This window comes from Entelurus aequoreus, linkage group LG14, assembly GCF_033978785.1.
Source record: "Entelurus aequoreus isolate RoL-2023_Sb linkage group LG14, RoL_Eaeq_v1.1, whole genome shotgun sequence".
In the NCBI taxonomy this organism is placed as follows: domain Eukaryota; kingdom Metazoa; phylum Chordata; class Actinopteri; order Syngnathiformes; family Syngnathidae; genus Entelurus; species Entelurus aequoreus.
The window spans coordinates 52,958,822-52,978,378 of record NC_084744.1 but is presented as its reverse complement, the minus strand read 5'-3'; the positions used below and the strand labels follow the sequence as shown (position 1 = coordinate 52,978,378).

The window sequence follows — 19,557 nt, the reverse complement described above, 5'->3', positions numbered from 1 at the left end:
TAGGAAATTATTTTTGTTAGCATTACTAGCAAAGATGCTAGGAGAGGACTGTTGTAAGCATTATCAGCGAGGTATATGTTGTAGGGGGCTGATGGTCTTACCAGGTTATCAGGCACGGCGGCATAGTTCGGAACACCCAGGACTTGGCTGAGGAAGTTGGGGTTGCAGTTGCGTCCAATCAACAGATACATGTCCTTTTGGAGCAGAGAAGTATAAATATTCAGGCACAGGTGTAAAATAAAGCACACATTTCATTTTAACTCATCATCACAATTAGCGATGGGACAGTTCACAAAATACACAATTCGGGCTTCGGACCTTATCACGGTTTTTGATTTGTTTGGGTGTACATACATTAGACTTAGACTTCCTTTTTATTGTCATTCAAATTTGAACTTTACAGTACAGATAAGAACAAAAATGTGTTGCATTAGCTCATGGTAGTGCAGGACAAAAAAGCAATAAGGTGCAGATATAAATAAATAGATTACTGTACAGAAAAATATATTGCACTTTTGCATATGCATCCAGGTTTATGGATGTATGTAGAGGAGGGGGAAATCATTTCTTCATGGATGCGTGGCAAATCGAACAGGGGCGATTGTAAAATCGATTAGTAAACATCAACAATGTTGTATTTATTTAATGTAAACAAAGTAATAGACACTTCTAAAATGTGTCTGACCGCACCTCACCACCTCACCGAGAGATCCGACCTGCTCCTTTATTTTATGTTCCAGTTTTGCACACATTTCCATTCGTTAAATAAATGTCATGAGAATTCATTCAACTGTTTATTACAAATTCATTGCTTTTAACCCTTGTGTAATGTTTATATTGTTGTTACTCAGCCAGTGTTTGTGGATTTTAATGCCTCACAATCAAACACTTTTCTGTTAAAATACTGAACAGATGTTTATTGGGATAAGGTAAACATCTGTTCAGTATTTTAACATAAAAGTGTTTGATTGTGAGGCATTAAAAGCCACAAAATGCAACGGGTCCATCAGACCCACAAACGCTGGCTGAGTAACAACAATATGAACGTTGCACGGAAAATTTCTCTGCCGGTTTCTGCATCCCACAGGGATTCTTCTTGGTGTTTCTGCACCTGCGGTTCCCACACAAAGTTGCAAAAACACTGTCTGCTCTCATTTTCTCGCACATTTGACCCTCTGATGTTCTGTGTACCTACACTCTATCCTCCTCCTGTCTAGTCCTGCTGTGTGTGTGTGTGGTACACAGAACATTAATTTCCACACTTGTATTAGACCCGGACAACTTATATGTACCACATTTTTCGGACTATAAGTCGCAGTTTTTTTCATAGTTTGGCCGGGGGTGCGACTTATACTCAGGAAATTATGAACACATTACCGTAAAATATCAAATAATATTATTTAGCTCATTCACGTAAGAGACTAGACGTATAAGATTTCATGGGATTTAGCGATTAGGAGTGACAGATTGTTTGGTAAACGTATAGCATGTTCTATATGTTATAGTTATTTGAATGACTCTTACCATAATATGTTACGTTAACATACCAGGCACGTTCTCAGTTGGTTATTTATGCCTCATATAACGTACACTTATTCAGCCTGTTGTTCACTATTCTTTATTTATTTTAAATTGCCTTTCAAATGTCTATTTATTTTATTTATTAATTTTTCAATCCTGTTCTGTTTGTGTTGTGGTGTGTTTGCTCGGTTCTCGTATTATCTTTTAACCTGCCCATTGTACAGCACTTTGGCTACCCCTGTGGTCAATTTTAAATGTGCTTTATAAATAAAGTTGATTTGATTTATTCTTGGTGTTGGGTTTTATCAAATATGTTTTTTTCCTTCTTTATTATGCATTTTCGGCCGGTGCGACTTATACTCCGGAGCGACTTATACTCCGAAAAATACTGTAATAGAAATGTGTAGGGGGGGGGGGTGTATGGTGTGTGGTCATTAAATATGTATTCTGATATATGTTCTTCACAGAAAATGAGCAAAAGTCAGTGAGTCTCAGTTTGAAAAATTAATTAATTGTATCATTTTTCTTTTAATAAAAAATGAAAACAGGTCCCACAGACCCGAACACCACACAAGGGTTAAAAGTGATGAATACTTATTTAGTGAAACGACAATAAATGTAAAATGGCATCGATATACATTAAAGATGCATCAATAATAGATTTGTAATCAAATGGTAGCTCCTGAATCGTAATGGAATCATGAGGTGCCCAAAAATTCCCACCTCTAATACACATGTGACACTCCAGAATAGCCAAGATGCCACCAAGATGATCTAATAATCCACCATTATCATTCATCACTTGTGCTTCTTACTGAAATGTATCATCAAATGTCAGCCCCTTGAATTAGTGTTAACAAAAACTATATTTAGAACAACTTCACTGTATGCAGCATCAACACAAGCTTTATCAACATTACTTTGTTTAATTTCATCCATCCATCCATTTATTTTCTACCGCTTGTCCCTTTTGGGGTCGCTGGGGGTGCTGGAGCCTATGTCAGCTGCATTCGGGCGGAAGGCGGGGTACACCCTGGACAAAGTCGCCACCTCATCGCAGGGCCAACACAGATAGACAGACAACATTCACACTCACACTCACACACTAGGGCCAATTTAGTGTTGCCAATCAACCTATCCCCAGGTGCATGTCTTTGGAGGTGGGAGGAAGCCAGAGTACCTAGGAGGGAACCCACGCAGTCGCGGGGAGATCATGTAAACTCCACACAGAAAGACCCCGAGCCTGAGGATCGAACCCAGGACCTTCACACTGTGAGGCACACGCATTAACCCCTGTACCACCGTGCTGCTCTGTTCAATTTCAATTACAGCTAAACAATGGAATCATGGGACCATTACACAAGACTTTCAAAATTTAAAATTACAGAAGTAAGTATAAATAATACATAAGTAATAAATTGTAGCTGATAGGCGTGTCGGAAAATATATGTATATATACAATACAGGCCAAATGTTTGGACACACCTTCTCATTCAATGAGTTTTCTTTATTTTCATGACTATTTACATTGTAGATTGTCACTGAAGGCATCAAAACTATGAATGAACACATGTGGAGTTATGTACTTAACAAGAAAAGGTGAAATAACTGAAAACATGTTTTATATTCTAGTTTCTTCAAAATAGCCACCCTTTGCTCTGATTACTGATTTGCACACTCTTGGCATTCAATTTTTCTGATTGTGGAAAGCTATAATCAAAATCAAAGTTCCATTAACTGTCCAGGCCTAATTGAGGCTCGAACCTGCATTTTATTGTAATTACTCAAACAAACCAATCGATAGATGACCAACATAATGGATAGCTGCAGCCCGAGTTGTGTTCTAATCAATATACCAAATAATATATTGCCGGACTGCGTCTGAATGGAGATCAGTGGTCACCGTAAGAATGTGAGTGTAATTAAATTATGAGTTGTTGTAAGAATCACATCCCAATTGTGTATACCAGTGAGAGATGTTTCATGAGATCACCGTACAGGAGTGTGTATACCAGTGAGGGACGTTTCATGAGGTCACAGTATGCAAGTGTGTATACCTGTGAGAGATGTTTCATGAGATCACGGTAGGTGTGTGTATACCGGTGAGAGATGTTTCTTGAGATGACAGTATATGTGAGTATGTATACCAGTGAGAGATGTTTCATGAGGTCACAGTGTACGTGAGTGTGTATACCAGTGAGATTTGTTTCATGAGATGACAGTATACGTGTGTGTATACCAGTGTCATGGGATCACGGTACGTGAGTATGTGACTACGTATACCAGTGAGAGATGTTTCAGGTTTCATGAGATCACAGTACATGAGTGTGTACACCACAGAGATGTTTAATAAGATCACCATACATGAGTGTGTCTATCAGTGAGAGATGTTTCATGAGATCACATTACGTGAGTGTGTGTATACCAGTGAGAGATGTTTCATGAGATCACATTACGTGAGTGTGTATACCAGTGAGAGATGTTTCAAGAGATGACAGTATACATGAGTGTGTATACCAGTGAGAGATGGGTGGCTATTTTGAAGAAACTAGAATATTAAACATGTTCTCAGTTATTTCATGAGACCATAGTACGTGAGTGTATGCCTTTAAAGGGTGTCATCTAAGGGTGTAACGGTACGTGTATTTGTATTGAACTGTTTCGGTACGGGGGGTTCGGTTCGGAACGGATGTGCACCGAACGAGTTTCCCCACGGACATATTAAGTAGCGCACCGCACGGACGGACATAAGTAGCGTACCGCACGTTGTGTAAACAATGCACACCGAGGCACAACACACGGCATGCTAGCAACGACCGGGCTACAACAACATGCAAAAGCCAGAGCTGGAAGACCCTCATGCTTCATTAAGATCTCCCGTTTGGGAACACTTCGGCTTTGCGATGCGATACAACAATGGAGGACGAGAGTTGGACAAAGCGAAAGCGGTTTGCCGACATTGTTCAGCAGCAGTAGGGTATGCTTCTGGCAACACGTCAAACATGCTAACCCATTTGAAGCGGCACCACCCCCAAGTGAACATCGCTTCAACGAAGAGAAGGACGAGCGTGGTGCAAACACAGCTCCCCACCGCATTCAAGCAGCCTCTCCTCGGCGAGTCAGACAGGGCTAAAGCAATAACAAATGTTTTTATAGCAGCAGATTTAAGACCATATTGCATTAAAAACTATACATTTTGACCCACTTCTATGGTGGAAGAACAATGAGCCCATATATCCTCTTACTGCCAAGTTAGCCAGGCACTACCTCGCCATACCTGCTACCTCCGTGCCCAGCGAAAGGGTATTTTCCAGAGCTGGAGACATTGTAACTGCAAGCAGGTCTGCTCTTTCTGCAGACAATGTGGATAAACTGATTTTTCTGGCAAAAAACATGAAGATTGAGTGAAAGTCACCAGGGTTAAAGGCTGGGCGGAAAAAAGAAAAGTTAATCTGAGGCTGAGTTGACTTGAAACTGTTTAATGTTGCATTTTTTATATGTAGAAGAAAAGTTTTGTCATTTTAATTAATCTGAGCAACAACTTGAAACAGTTTAATGTTGCACTTTATATGTAGAAATGTTGCACTTTATAAAAAAGGTTTTGTTAAGAAACCAATTCTGAGCCTTATCTTATTTAATTGTTATTTGATATATGTTGACCACATTAACCCTGGCAATGGACCCTGTGTGTATATGTATGTTATTGTTATGCTTAGCATTCATGACTGCCTGCTGTTGTACTGATCAGCCTAGTGGTGGCTCACATCCATCACACACAGAGCTATTTCTACTTTTGGGCAGAATTATTATAGTGTTCTCAACGTTAAAAGGAAAGAGCCATTGTTTACAAATTTGGTAAATAAATAACCAGAAAATTTATATTTTGTTGTTTTCTTACTGTACCGAAAATGAACCGAACCGTGACCTCTAAACCGAGGTATGTAACAAACCGAGATTTTTGTGTACCGTTACACCCTTAGCGTCATCGAGGTAAAGAACCATTAGCTGCAGTCTGCGGGAGTGACCGCAAGTCACCTACTCAGTGGCCTCGTGGTTAGAGTGTCCGCCCTGAGATCGGTAGGTTGTAAGTCATACTAAAGACTATAAAAATTTGGACCCATTACCTCCCTGCTTGGCACTCAGCATCGAGGGTTGGAATTGGGGGTTAAATCACCAAAAATGATTCCTGGGCGCGGCCACCGCTGCTGCCCACTGCTCCCCTCACCTCCCAGGGGGTGAACAAGGGGATGGGTCAAATGCAGAGGACAAATTTCACCACACCTAGTGTGTGTGTGTCTATCATTGGTACTTTAACTTAACTTTAAGTCCAAAATTCGTGTACACCTTGAATGCACCATTGAAACTGTTGCAAAGACGCGCTGTGATGTCAATTTGTCATAATTTGTACGAAACGTTACAAAGAATCTGAGCGCTTTTTTCCATAAAGCTTTTGATCCCTTGTAAAAATGAGCGGGTTAAATATCTGAAACAAAACAAGACGGATGCAAATATTTCTTTGTGAAGAGTGTGAAGCTCACGAACCGTTCCTGCATCCATGAGGAACGCGCCCTCCCAGCTGAGCTTTTCCACAGAGAGCTGCAGCACTCTCGGCTGAGGGACGGTGCGCTCGCTGACGTTCAGAGCTCCCTGGGAACACAGGAACCACGTGAGGACTTCAAGAAACACAATAAAGGGACAGCCTTTCTCACCTCGTCAGTCAGGTCGTCTACGCGGTACAAAGCGGGGTGGATCATCAACATGGCGTAGACCAGCGGCTGGTACTTGAGCTGACACATGGCGAAAACCCGGTCGTCCAATCTGGTGCTGGTCCCCGTCCTGAAAGCTTTCTGGAAGGAGTGAAGCAACAAAAGGCATGACTAGAGATGTCCGATAATATCGGCCTGCCAATATTATCAGCCGATAAATGCTTTAAAATGTAATATCGGAAATTATCGGTATCAGTTTCAACCTCCCAATTTTCCCGGGAGACTCACAAATTTCAGTGCCCCTCCCGAAAATCTCCCGGGGCAACCATTCTCCCGATTTCCACCCGGACAACATTATAGGGGGCGTGCCTTTAGCGTCCTCTACAACCTGTCGTCACGTCCGCTTTTCCTCCATACAAACAGCGTGCCGGCCCAGTCACATAATATATGCAGCTTTTAAACACACATAAGTGAATGCAAGGCATACTTGATCAACAGCCATACAGGTGGCTGAGGGTGGCCGTATAAACAACTTTAACACTTTTACAAATATGCGCCACACTGTGAACCCACACCAAACAAGAATGACAAACACAATTCGGGAGAACATCCGCACCGTAACACAACAGAACAAATACCCAGAACCCCTTGCAGCACTAACTCTTCCGGGACGCTACAATATATATAGTTCCACAACTGTATATATCGGTATCGGTTGATATCGGAATCAGTAATTAAAAGTTAGACAATATCGGAATATCGGATACCCGCAAAAAAGCCATTATCGGACATCTCTAGGCATGAAGTTTCCAGTTTGCTCAACATGGGAGTTCTCGTAGGAGGAGCTGACCTGCTTGAGCAGAGCTGTGATGTAAAGGGGGAAGAGGCGAAGACAGGCTGGGGCCAGCAGGCCGGGCTGCTGGATGGTCAGCACCGACTGGCGGTACGCCGTCAGCGAGTCGATAACGGCGTTGGTCATGGCGTCCCTGGCGTCGCTCAGGCTGGCCGTCACCGAGCGATCCACAGCTAAAATAAAGAGGAAATGAGCGCTCAACACCTGTTCAAGAAGGCAGATGAGAATGAACCTCTCACCCATGCACGCCAGCAGGCCACACATGGCTTGAACGTCAGCACCAGCGAAGATGTCGGACATAGAGTGGACCACCGGGAGACACAAAGTGTGCACACGGATCCTCCTCTCTCCTGCGGGTACACACACACACACACGTTGGTGCAAAAGCCAGCAGAGACGCACAGGAAGTCGTACCTTTGCTGGAGGTGTACAGCAGTGCCGCCTGGAAAGACACCGTCTGCATGTTGTCCAGGTTTTCCTCGATGGACATTTGAACGGCAAAGCCCGCGTCCGGGTTCACGTTGGGCAGCGAGAGCAGGTCCGTGGAGCGTACAAAAAAGTTTCCGTGGAAAGTGTGAATGGACAGACCTGAAGAGAGAGACAATACACATTGATGCATTCAGTAAAGCTCCTTTTTCACTTCAATTACCATTGCGATATTGGAGCTTATACCGATTTTGATCCAATACGATATCATACATACATTAATAATTTTGTAGTGTGGAATGTTAAAAAATGTTTGCTCAAGTGAAATTACTTTGAGAACAAAGAAGGTACGAAATTAATTTAAGTGGAGTGATAATTTTTTTCTTTGGGCCACAATATTCATGAAGTGACGCTCGCGACGCAGCAAGGTGAATGATGCGGACACGTTTGTTACTGGACACTTTCTAATACGCCTTGGAGACTTTGTATATGTAAGTAATATGCAACTATAATTATTTGATACTTGTTTTAGAGTTGAGTTTGTTTATTTCGAACATTCATGCATACAACATGATGCATCGCAATTTCCAGTTCCTCTATTCAACATGTTCGAAAAGGAGTAGGAAGAAGCAGAGCTTATTTAATCCTACCCCTTTTCCTTTACATAGCAGTTGCTAAAACTTTTGTTTACTTTCTGTTCTCAATTTATTCACAATATACTCTATAAGTAATAACATTAAAAATAAATGCATTGTTTATATTGACATATGTGCTCTTTTATTGTTAAATGATTATTAAATATATGTCTAGCTTGTGTGCTATTGTGTGTTTAGCTGTTGTGTAGCTGCTAGTAGCCTGTTTACCTTTTGTAAATGACTTTAGTAAAATAGAAAGAAATGTGCGCTTATTGGAGGACATTTGGATGTTAACTGGCTGTCCAACTTTGCACAAATAAACAACACTGCAGGTCTGCTTATATCGCACATGTTATCACACCCATGTTAACACGCCGCAGAACCGCTTATATCGTACATTACATCACACACAAGTAAAAACGCCGCAGGACTGCTTGTATAGCACATATTACACTCACAAACACACTGCAGGACTGCTTGTATCGCACATATTACACACACAATTAAACACACTGCAGGACTGCTTGTATCGCACATATTACACACACAATTAAACACACTGTAGGACTGCTTGTATTGCACATGATGTCATACGAGTAAACACGCTGCAGGACTAATTGTATCGCAAAGGATATCACACACAAGTAAACACGCTGCAGGATTGCTTGTATCGCACATGACATTACACACACAAAGACACTGCAGGACTGTTTGTATTGCACATGATGTCATACAAATAAAACACACTGCAGGACTGCTTGTATCGTACAGGATATCACACACAAGTAAACATGCTGCAGGACCGCTTATATCGTACATGGTATCACACAGGTAAACACGCCGCAGGACTGCTTGTATCGCACATGATATTACACACACAACTAAACACACTGCAGGACTGCTTGTATCGCACATGTCATACAAGTAAACACACTGCAGGACTGCATGTATCGCACATGATATCACACCCAAGTAAACACGCCGCAGGACCGTTTATATCGTACATGGTATCACACAAGTAAAAACGCCGCAGGACTGCTTGTATCGCACATGATATTACACACACAACTAAACACACTGCACGACTGCTTGTATCGCACATGATGTCATACGAGTAAACACGCTGCAGGACTGCTTGTATCGCACAGGATATCACACACAAGTAAACACGCTGCAAGACTGCTTGTATCGCACATGATATCACACACAAGTAAACACGCTGCAGGATTGCTTGTATCGCACATGACATTACACACACAAAGACACTGTAGGACTGCTTGTATTGCACATGCTGTCATACAAATAAAACACACTGCAGGACTGCTTGTGTCGCACATATCCTCACACACAAGTAAACATGCCGCAGGACCACTTATATCGTACATGGTATCACACAAGTAAAAACGCCGCAGGACTGCTTGTATCGCACATGATATTACACACACAATCAAACACACTGCAGGACTGCTTGTATCGCACATGATGTCATACGAGTAAACACGCTGCAGGACTGCTTGTATTGCACAGGATATCACACACAAGTAAACACGCTGCAGGATTGCTTGTATCGCACAGGATATCACACACAAGTAAACACGCTGCAGGATTGCTTGTATCGCACATGACATTACACACAAACACACTGCAGGACTGCTTGTATTGCACATGTCATAAAAATAAAACACACTCCAGGACTGCTTGTATCGTACAGGATATCACACACAAGTAAACACGCTGCAGGACCGCTTATATCGTACATGGTATCACACAGGTAAACACGCCACAGGACTGCTTGTATCGCACATGATATTACACACACAATTAAACACGCTGCAGGACTGCCTGTATCGTACAGGATATCACACACAAGTAAAGACGGTGCAAGATTGCTTGTATCGCACAGGATATCACACACAAGTCAACACGCTGCAGGATTGCTTGTATCGCACATGACATTACACACACAAAGACACTGCAGGACTGCTTGTATTGCACATGATGTCATACAAATAAAACACACTGCAGGACTGCTTGTATCGTACAGGATATCACACACACAAGTAAACACGCTGCAGGACTGCTTGTATCGTACATGATATCCCACACAAGTAAACATGTTGCAGGACTGCTTGTATCGCACATTTTCATGCAAATTGATATAATCTGATACACGTTTTTTTTGCTGGTATCCAATATCAATGTCAGATGAGGACACTCCTAATTAATCCTTTTTGTCACAAGAAGTGTCCAGCGTACCTTTGGTGCAGCGGATCCTCATGACGGCCTCAAAGCCGATCTTCCTTGTCAGGTATCTCTTCAGATCCTTTTGGAAGCGCAGCACCTGAGCGGGGTTGTGTTGGTGGTGGTAAGATGGGAAATAGTAGACGGTGCCTGCAGAGTACCTGGATATGCAGCCTGGAGGAAGGAGAGAAGTACATTCCCAAACGACATCTTCATGACACCCTATGGTCTACCCTCGCACCGATTAGCGTGCTACACATCACTTCCTGGACTCACCAAGAGAAGCCAGGTCACAATACTGAGAGCTGAGCAGGAACAGGTCAACCGCGACCTGCTGGCCGGAGCAGTCCAGAGCCAGCTTCTTGTAGAAGTCTGTCGCTGGAGATAAATTCTGGATGTCCTAAAGGAAAAACAAAACACAAGGAAAAGACCATGTGTTAAATAAAACAAGTCTAAAGATCTAATTACTAGGTTTAACCATCTTTGTTATCTTATGTTGTACTTTTCTTTTGTATAATGTATGGTAATGTATTTATTCTTTGTATTTTTATTTTGTATGCTCCTATATGGACCCCAGGAAGACTAACGGTCGCCTTGGCGTCAGCTAATGGGGATCCATTCAATAAACAATAAACAATAATCCAGGGGTGTCCTTGACTTGGAGCCCACATTGAACAGAAACAGTTCCGATAATTTCCGATAAACGATACCGATAATTTAATAAAACGATACCGATAATTTCCAATATTACATTTTAAAGCATTCAACGGCCGATATTATCGGACATCTCTAATGATAATCAAATCTATTTTTCACATAACTTTGTCTGACACTAACAATCTTACCGAGTTGGGACCAAATTCTCCAAATGTCCGACACTCCTCCGCTTTTAATGCTCCCGTATCACAGATGTAGTGTCATTAAACAAGATATGCTTTGCAAAATGAGCAAGGTATTCATATTTTTAACAAAAATAGGAGGAAATATTCCCACACTTTGCGTCCTCGGGGAAAAAACACGAGTGATGACGTCACAACTATGTCGACGTATGTATATGTCGCCGACAAATTGTATTGTCAACACAAGGTGCCATCATATTTGCAGTGATAAAAAAGCAACGTTATAAAAATGTTATTCAGCACATCCTGCGGGTCAGACTTCAAAACAAACTGTGGACATCTCAGGGAGCAGACTAAAGATGCTGGCAGAACACAAATGGCCCGCAGGCTGTAGTTTGGACACCCCGGATTTAATCACCGCGCAAGCATGTACCTTGGCTGATGCTCTTTGGTTTGGGTCCTCTCTGGACTGCAGGGCCCCGACTCCGAGGTTGGGAAGCTGGGTCTGAAAGACGGACATGCGGCCTCCGGTGGGGGACAGCAGCTTGAAGGCGGCCTGCAGGGCCGAGCCCAGCACCGACTGGGTCTCCATGGTCTTCTCAAATAACGTGGGCAAGCTCTTCAGGAGATCCTGCACCAACTGGAAGACAAGTTAAGCAAATGTTCTATGATGGTTCAGAACTATGTACTCACACTAGTCCATGAATACCGTGAAAGTACTTGGGTGCCTGCTGACCAATTACTTCAACTGTGTGGATTATTTAAAGTCTTATTGGATTCCTTCTGTTCATTTATGTTGTGCAAATTGGCGGCTGTCAATGACTTGCCCTAAATTAAATGATGTTTTTATCACGCACATGGATGGAGTGGAAGGTGAACGAGTGTACCGTGTGCTTTTCATTTCCAGTCTAAAGTAATTTCTCCTTTATTGCTGTTATTTGGTTCTGGTCCTAACCGTGGTAGAAAAATGATCATAAATCAAATATTTTCAAAGCTACAGCATAAAAAACATGTTTGTGACCTTTTAAAAAAGGGTTTTAAACATGATGAAAGCCCTTTAGTCTTTAAGTAACACCCACATAGTCACCTTTACGCTCCTTTAATCCAATATAGTAGGCCAATCAGTGGTCATGATACTGAACAGCAATACTACTGTATAGGGATAGGCGATATGGCCTAAAATCTATATCACAATATTTATTGCAGCCTCCTGCGATAACGATATATATCACTATATATTATTTGGTGTATAAATGATGAGAGAACTATTTCAAAACAGGTTGCAAAGGCTCCTAATATAGCTGCTGTCGTATGCAGTAATATCTTGTGTTATTTCCATTGTTATTGTTTTATCAAAACCATTATTGATCTATCGCTATTTTTCCAACAATACGCACTGAGGCTAGGGCTGGAAGATTATGGCAAAAATAATAGTCACGATTATTTTTGATCGATCTCTTAATTCATGATTAATAAAATTTTTCAATAATTTGAAAACATGAGTATTTATTGCACCACCAAAAACCCAACTTTAAATATAATTCAAAAGAAAAACAGATATAAATTAATAATAGCAAAGAATAAACCACAACAAATACAATAATAATAATACTAATAATACAATTAAATAACAATATAAAAAAACAATAAAATTAAGTTTTTCCGTTTTAATTTTTTACCTTTTCGTTTATTTTAACACCATAGAGTGTGTACTTTTTGTGTCATACATTAAATTGAACAATATGTTTGTCAATTAAATGCAAACATCCTCACATTTATTGGTGCAATACATCTTTGGAGAATTTTGACTAATATTTTAAGTCAATGCATAATTTTGTATATGTATCAATAAGTGCTTTAAGTACATTATGCTTGTGTGAGGTACTTTTTTGAAACCTTTATTTTGTTAGCGCAGTCAAACCGGATGTCACACACAGTGTTGTTATTGTGATGGGAGGGAAATGTGCTGCTGTTCTGGGCTTGACGAGTAAGAAGAGGACTTGAGGTGTTTAAAAAATGTTTAAAAATAAATAAAAAGCCTCTCAGGTTGCGACTGCTGTCTCCTGTTTGTACCTTGAGCTTACATAGATGATGTCGTTCACAACAACACAAATATGTGATGTGTTGTGGGTGTATGAATTGTTTTTGCTAACTTTGTTTTTAGTTCAGGGCATGTTTCGGGGATGAATGAATGGTACCGGACAAATTATTTTCCCAAACAAATGTTCCTTCTCCTCACAATGACAACATTTCACTCACATTTATGTCAATTTCCCTGATATTCTGCATTTAACAGCAAAATCTATTTTATTGGCCAATTCTGTGATTCCGTCCGCTGTTACGTTAACGCCAATTCATATGCCTTACTTTTAATGGTGAGTTTAGTGATTAAGCATACTAGAGCTGTGTCAAATAAAAAGTAGCAACCATGGTGACATCTCAAACTTCAAGTAAACTTTTTGTGGGTTGGGCTCTCTGGGTGGCCGTACTCTGGCTCCCACACACACTGGGAGACAAATATATTGTACATACAAATACACATATGCTCACATACACACCGTTATTCATACATACATAGGTACCTACGCTCCCACATACATACACAAATACAGTACATACCTACATACTCAAAGTTCGTACATCCACACGTACATTCACGGTACAAACATACATATACACATTCTGTACACATACATTACCGCACAAACATACATATACACATACCGTACATTAACATTCACTGTACAAACATACATATACACATATTGTACATATACATTCACTGTACAAACATACATACACACATTCTGTACATATACATACATACACTCACGTTTCATCAAACATATATTAACGTTGTTGCCTTAGGGGAAACTGGGTAACACATGGCACACTGACAAAGCTTAACCTAGTATTACTATAACAATCTACAAGGTTAATATAGGTTGTTTCTCTTTCTTCCCCTCCATTTTTCTGCATTCTTTTGTATCTCTAGTTTTCATTACGGATATGTATTGTTGCATTTGAACAACTGTATTGTTGATAATAGAGGTAAATTATTGGTATTGTTCATTATCAATAGCGCTATTTCTATTGGTATTTGTATTGCTCCATTTGTAGTGTAATAATGCTCATTGTCATTTCTGTATTATTATTTATTTCGCTAACTACTTCTTTGCTTTCACTTTTACCATCATATTTGTACATATCGTATTTGCTGATATTGCTCTATTGTTGTTGTTGTTGTGTTTGCTGTTGTTTTTGTCTCTCTGTCTAATCCCCCTCTTGTCCCCACAATTTCCCCCTCTGTCTTCCTTTTTTTCTCTTTCTATCCCCTCCCTGGTCCGGCCCGGCTGCACCAAATGATAATATAAATACATTTAATAAAGTCAAATACAAATAAGGCAACAAGAGAAGTATCCTACACTTCTCTTTTGTAAAGTAAATCTGAACAGCCGATATGGGCATCTACATCAACTATATCATGGGTGTCAAACTCTGGCCCGCGGGCCATATTTGGCCCGCCGTGTAATTTCACTTGGCCCTTGAGGCGATATCAAATTAACACTAGAGCTGGCCTGCCGATTATATAAAGCGGTAACACCGCATTGACCGCTAATTCTCATACTTACCAACCCTCCCGGGAGACTCCCAAATTTCAGTGCCCCTGCCGAAAATCGTCACGTCCGCTTTTCATCCAGTCCAACGAGTGCTGGCCCAGTCACATAATATGTGCGGCGCTACAAGGTGTGTGTGTGTGTGTGTGTGGGGGGGGGTATTTTGTAGCGTCCCGGAAGAGTTAGTGCTGCAGAGGGTTCTGGGTATTTGTTCTGTTGTGTTTATATTGTGTTACGGTGCGGATGTTCTCCCGAAATGTGTTTGTCATTCTTGTTTGGTGTGGGTTCACAGTGTGGCGTATATTTATAACAGTGTTAAAGTTGTTTATACGGTCACCCTCAGTGTAACCTGTATCGCTGTTGATCAAGTGTGCGTTGCATTCACGTGTGTGTGCGTACAGAAGCCGCACATATCTTGTGACTGGGCCGGCACGTAGTTAGAATGGATGAAAAGCGGACGTGACGACAACTCGTAGGCACGCCCCCAAGACTGGGGAACTATGAGATATAATGACTGATGAACACCTTCGTTCGATAATGAAGGTTGCCTCAGCTCAAAGCCTGAGCCACGACATTAATGAACTAGCATCCCAGAAAAGATGTTAAGTATCTGGCTTGGGCACATCAGATTAGATCAGTGTGTTGCAAACTGAGCAGTTTAAAGTCCTGAATGGTTGGTTTATTCATTGTTATTTTATTTTCAAATTTATTAGCCTGTGGAAAAAGTTAATGTTGATATTTACCTCAGAAGGCTGCAAATGGAAAAGAGGCATTCAATTTTTATTTAAATTGTATTTGATATGCCATTGATATTTTTTAATTATTATTATTATTTGAAACTGGATATGGCATGTCACTATAAAGTTATATAAGCCTTGCTTGTTCAATATTCTATGCAAAACTTGTTTGGGTCCCTATTAAAAGGTTAATTTGTTCAACCTTGGCCCGCGGCTTTGTTCAGTTTTAAATTTTGGCCCACTATGTATTCGAGTTTGACACCCCTGAACTATATGATTTGCCTGAGAAGCTGGACAGGACAAAAAAATAAATAAATAAAAAATAAATAAATAAAACAATTTCAAGTAAACGCATTCTTTTTTTTTCTCATTCACTCCTCTTCTGTTTCACCGTTGCAATCTCAGGAATTTGCATGTACGTTACGCGGCCCATTAATAGTTATTTTTTTATGATAATATTTTTATGATCATGGAAACTTGTCCAGGGTGTACCCCGCCTACTGCCCGAATGCAGCTGAAATAGGCTCCAGCACCCCCCGCGACCCCAAAAGGGACAAGCGGTAGAAAATGGATGGATGGATGGAAAGCTATAATCAAAATCGAAACCTAAATTGTTTGCATGGAAGGTGTGTGCATGGAACGGGGCCAGGCGCTGGCCCAGCTCTTTCAAACATGCCAAAAGAGGGGAAGTGTGCGTACACAAGCCAGAAGTTCCTGACTTCAGGCACAACATGTAGTTTGAGTACTTCCCTAAGCATGACTAACAAGCTTTCTCACCTCTTTGCTCTCGTTGAGGTTTACTAAAAGGCTGTCCGGTGTTGGTAAGAAGATATCTGTAGAAAACAAAAATACAATATATGTGGTTATTATAACCGACAGGCACCCGTGTCGTGTTTCACCGTCTTACCTTCAATGTCTGAGACGATGAGCATCTGAGGCTGGGACAGTCCTTCTTGAAGATTGTAAAAGTGGATGGTGCTATCGAAGGTGATGAAGCCGATTTTTGTCCGTGAGTCCCCGGGGAGCCTTCGGTCAAGCACACACACAGATGAAACAGTAACAGGATGAAACTTGGAACGGCGGGTGAAACAGAACAAGCGCACATCTGCACATACGTGTTGATATTGTCCAGCACTGACTGACAGAATATCTTCAGGTAGCCCGTCTCCACTGCATTATGGGACACATCCAGGACAAAGAGGTACGCAGCCGGCTGTGGCGGCCTCAGCTGGAATAGAGACATGCACGTGTCAATGAATAGGGTCGGTAAAACACAACTTTCAGTCACCAAATGACACCTACCATGTATTCTGATGGAGCGATAAACTCGATGGTGGAATTCTGCACTTCCGGTCGTTTGTGTGGTTCTCCGTAGGATCGACTGACTGGATTATACATGAACTCCTCTGGAACTGCACACAAGGACACAGATAAAGACACACATGTGGCATGTAGCAAGTATCAAAATGCAGTTATCAATCACTTTTTTTTGTTTTTTTTACACAATTTTCATTTTAAAGGCCTACTGAAACCCATTACTACCGACCATGCAGTCTGATAGTTTATATATCAATGATGAAATCTTAACATTGCAACACATGCCAATACGGCCGGGTATGATTAGTAAAGTGCAATTTTAAATTTCGCGCGTAATATCCTGCTGAAAATGTCTCGGTATGATGACGCCTGCGCGTGACGTCACGGATTGTAGAGGACATTTTTGGACACCATTGTGGCCAGCTATTTAGTCGTCCGTTTTCATCGCAAAATTCCACAGTATTCTGGACATCTGTGTTGGTGAATCTTTTGCAATTTGTTTAATGAACAATGGAGATAGCAAAGAAGAAAGCTGTAGGTGGGAAGCGGTGTATTTCGGCCGGCTGCAGCAACACAAACACGTAGCCGATGTTTCATTGTTTACATTCCCGAAAGATGACAGTCAAGCTTTACCATTGGCCTGTGGAGAACTGGGACAACAAAGACTCTTACCAGGAGGACTTTGAGTTGGATACGCAGATGCGGTACCGTGAGTACGTACGCAGCTGGGGCTTCCAAACATTTGATCGCTTGCCCGTACGTGCGTGCCACTATGTGTATGTCACGTACGTAACTTTGGGGAAATATATGTGCTGTATGAACTTTGGGGAAGTGAACGGTACTTTGGGCTGTGGGATTGAGTGTGTTGTGCGGGTGTTTGATTTGTATTGGCGGGTTATATGGACGGGAGGGGGGAGGTGTTTGTTATGCGGGATTAATTTGTGGCATATTAAATATAAGCCTGGTTGTGTTGTGGCTAATAGAGTATATATATGTCTTGTGTTTATTTACTGTTTTAGTCATTCCCAGCTGAATATCAGGTCCCACCCGCCTCTCACAGCATCTTCCCTATCTGAATCGCTTCCACTGCCCTCTAGTCCTTCACTCTCACTTTCCTCATCCACAAATCTTTCATCCTCGCTCAAATTAATGCGGAAATCGTCGCTTTCTCGGTCCGAATCGCTCTCGCTGATGGTGGCCATGATTGTAAACAATGTGCAGATGTGAGGAGCTCCACAACCGGTGACATCCCGTGCATATCGTCTGCTACTTCCGGTACAGGCAAGGCTTTTTTATCAGCGACCAAAAGTTGCGAACTTTATCGTCGATGTTCTCTACTAAATCCTTTCAGCAAAAATATGGCAATATCGCGAAATGATCAAGTATGACACATAGAATGGACCTACTATCCCCGTTTAAATAAGAAAATCGCATTTCAGTAGGCCTTTAAACACTAATAATAACCGTCGAGAAATGTAGCGTGGTAATAATTATTACCGTTTATTGTTACATCCCCAGTCAATATAAACAAGTATCTAGTGTTGTCCCGATACCAATATTTTGGTACCAGCACTAAAATATTTTGGTATATAGTATATTACTTTAATTTTGTTTTCAACAAAAAACAACAACCTCATTTTCAATGTGTGGCGGTAATGAAAATGCCATGGCGGCGCACCACACTCAATTACATTAAGGGGAAACCCTGAGTTATTTAAGTTTAATTTAAGTACCAATGATTGTCACACACACACTAGGTGTAGTGAAATTAACCTCTGCATTTGACCCATCCCCTTGGAGGTGAGGGGAGCAGTGAGCAGCAGCAGTGGCCGCGCTCGGGAATCATTTTGGTGTTTTAACCCCCAATTCCAACCCGTGATCCTGAGTGCCAAACAGGGAGGCAAAGGGCCCCATTTTTATAGTCTTTGGTATGACTCCGCCAAGGTTTGAACTCACGACCTACTGATCTCAGGGCGGACACTCTAACCACTAGGCCACTGAGCAGGTCAATTATTTTTCATATCGCTGTACATATCCTACGAAGTCAGACCTACACCGTTTCAATGTCCATTTCTCAGATAATAAAATTGTTGATGACTGAAGTGCTGATATCAACCAAACCTAACCCCCCGGATTGTAAATAATGTAAATAATTCAATGTATATACTCTAAAGATGATTAACTTGTGTGATGACTGTATTATGCTGATAGTATATATTTATACCATGAATTGATTAACGTGGACCCCGACTTAAACAAGTTGAAAAACTTATTCGGGTGTTACCATTTAGTGGTCAATTGTACGGCATATGTACTGTACAGTGCAATCTACTAATAAAAGTCTCAATCAATCAATTAATCAAACCAACCATTGTTCTGACTAATTTCTCAAGTGAGTAAAGTCACTTGATTAAACCTTTTTCGATCATTACAAAATAAAGTATTTATGATTAGTGCCAATATTGTGTAGGACAATATTCATCAAATCAAATCAACTTTATTTATAAAGCACATTTAAAATTTACCACAGGGGTAGCCAAAGTGCTGTACAATGGGCAGGTTAAAAGATAATACGAGAACCGAGCAAACACAACACAAACAGAACACGATAAAAAATAAATAAAACATAAAAACAGGTTCACAGCAGGTGTATTATGGGGCGCCA

General features: G+C 41.1%; 1 protein-coding gene across 2 annotated transcripts in view; it reads right to left on the bottom strand.

The window, feature by feature from the left end:
• The window catches only part of sec24a (SEC24 homolog A, COPII coat complex component), a 45,354-nt gene that overhangs the window by 7,924 nt on the left and 17,873 nt on the right, over positions 1 to 19,557 (bottom strand). For both annotated transcript variants that reach the window (XM_062070182.1, XM_062070183.1), the window contains 13 exons: positions 16,878 to 16,987; positions 16,691 to 16,803; positions 16,483 to 16,601; positions 16,353 to 16,408; positions 11,655 to 11,861; positions 10,659 to 10,782; positions 10,398 to 10,556; positions 7,495 to 7,668; positions 7,320 to 7,430; positions 7,078 to 7,253; positions 6,231 to 6,368; positions 6,064 to 6,168; positions 102 to 194 (listed from right to left, as the gene is read on the bottom strand). In XM_062070182.1, the coding sequence (XP_061926166.1) occupies positions 102 to 194; positions 6,064 to 6,168; positions 6,231 to 6,368; positions 7,078 to 7,253; positions 7,320 to 7,430; positions 7,495 to 7,668; positions 10,398 to 10,556; positions 10,659 to 10,782; positions 11,655 to 11,861; positions 16,353 to 16,408; positions 16,483 to 16,601; positions 16,691 to 16,803; positions 16,878 to 16,987 (1,685 nt within the window). The remainder of the gene's footprint in view (positions 1 to 101; positions 195 to 6,063; positions 6,169 to 6,230; positions 6,369 to 7,077; positions 7,254 to 7,319; positions 7,431 to 7,494; positions 7,669 to 10,397; positions 10,557 to 10,658; positions 10,783 to 11,654; positions 11,862 to 16,352; positions 16,409 to 16,482; positions 16,602 to 16,690; positions 16,804 to 16,877; positions 16,988 to 19,557) is intronic.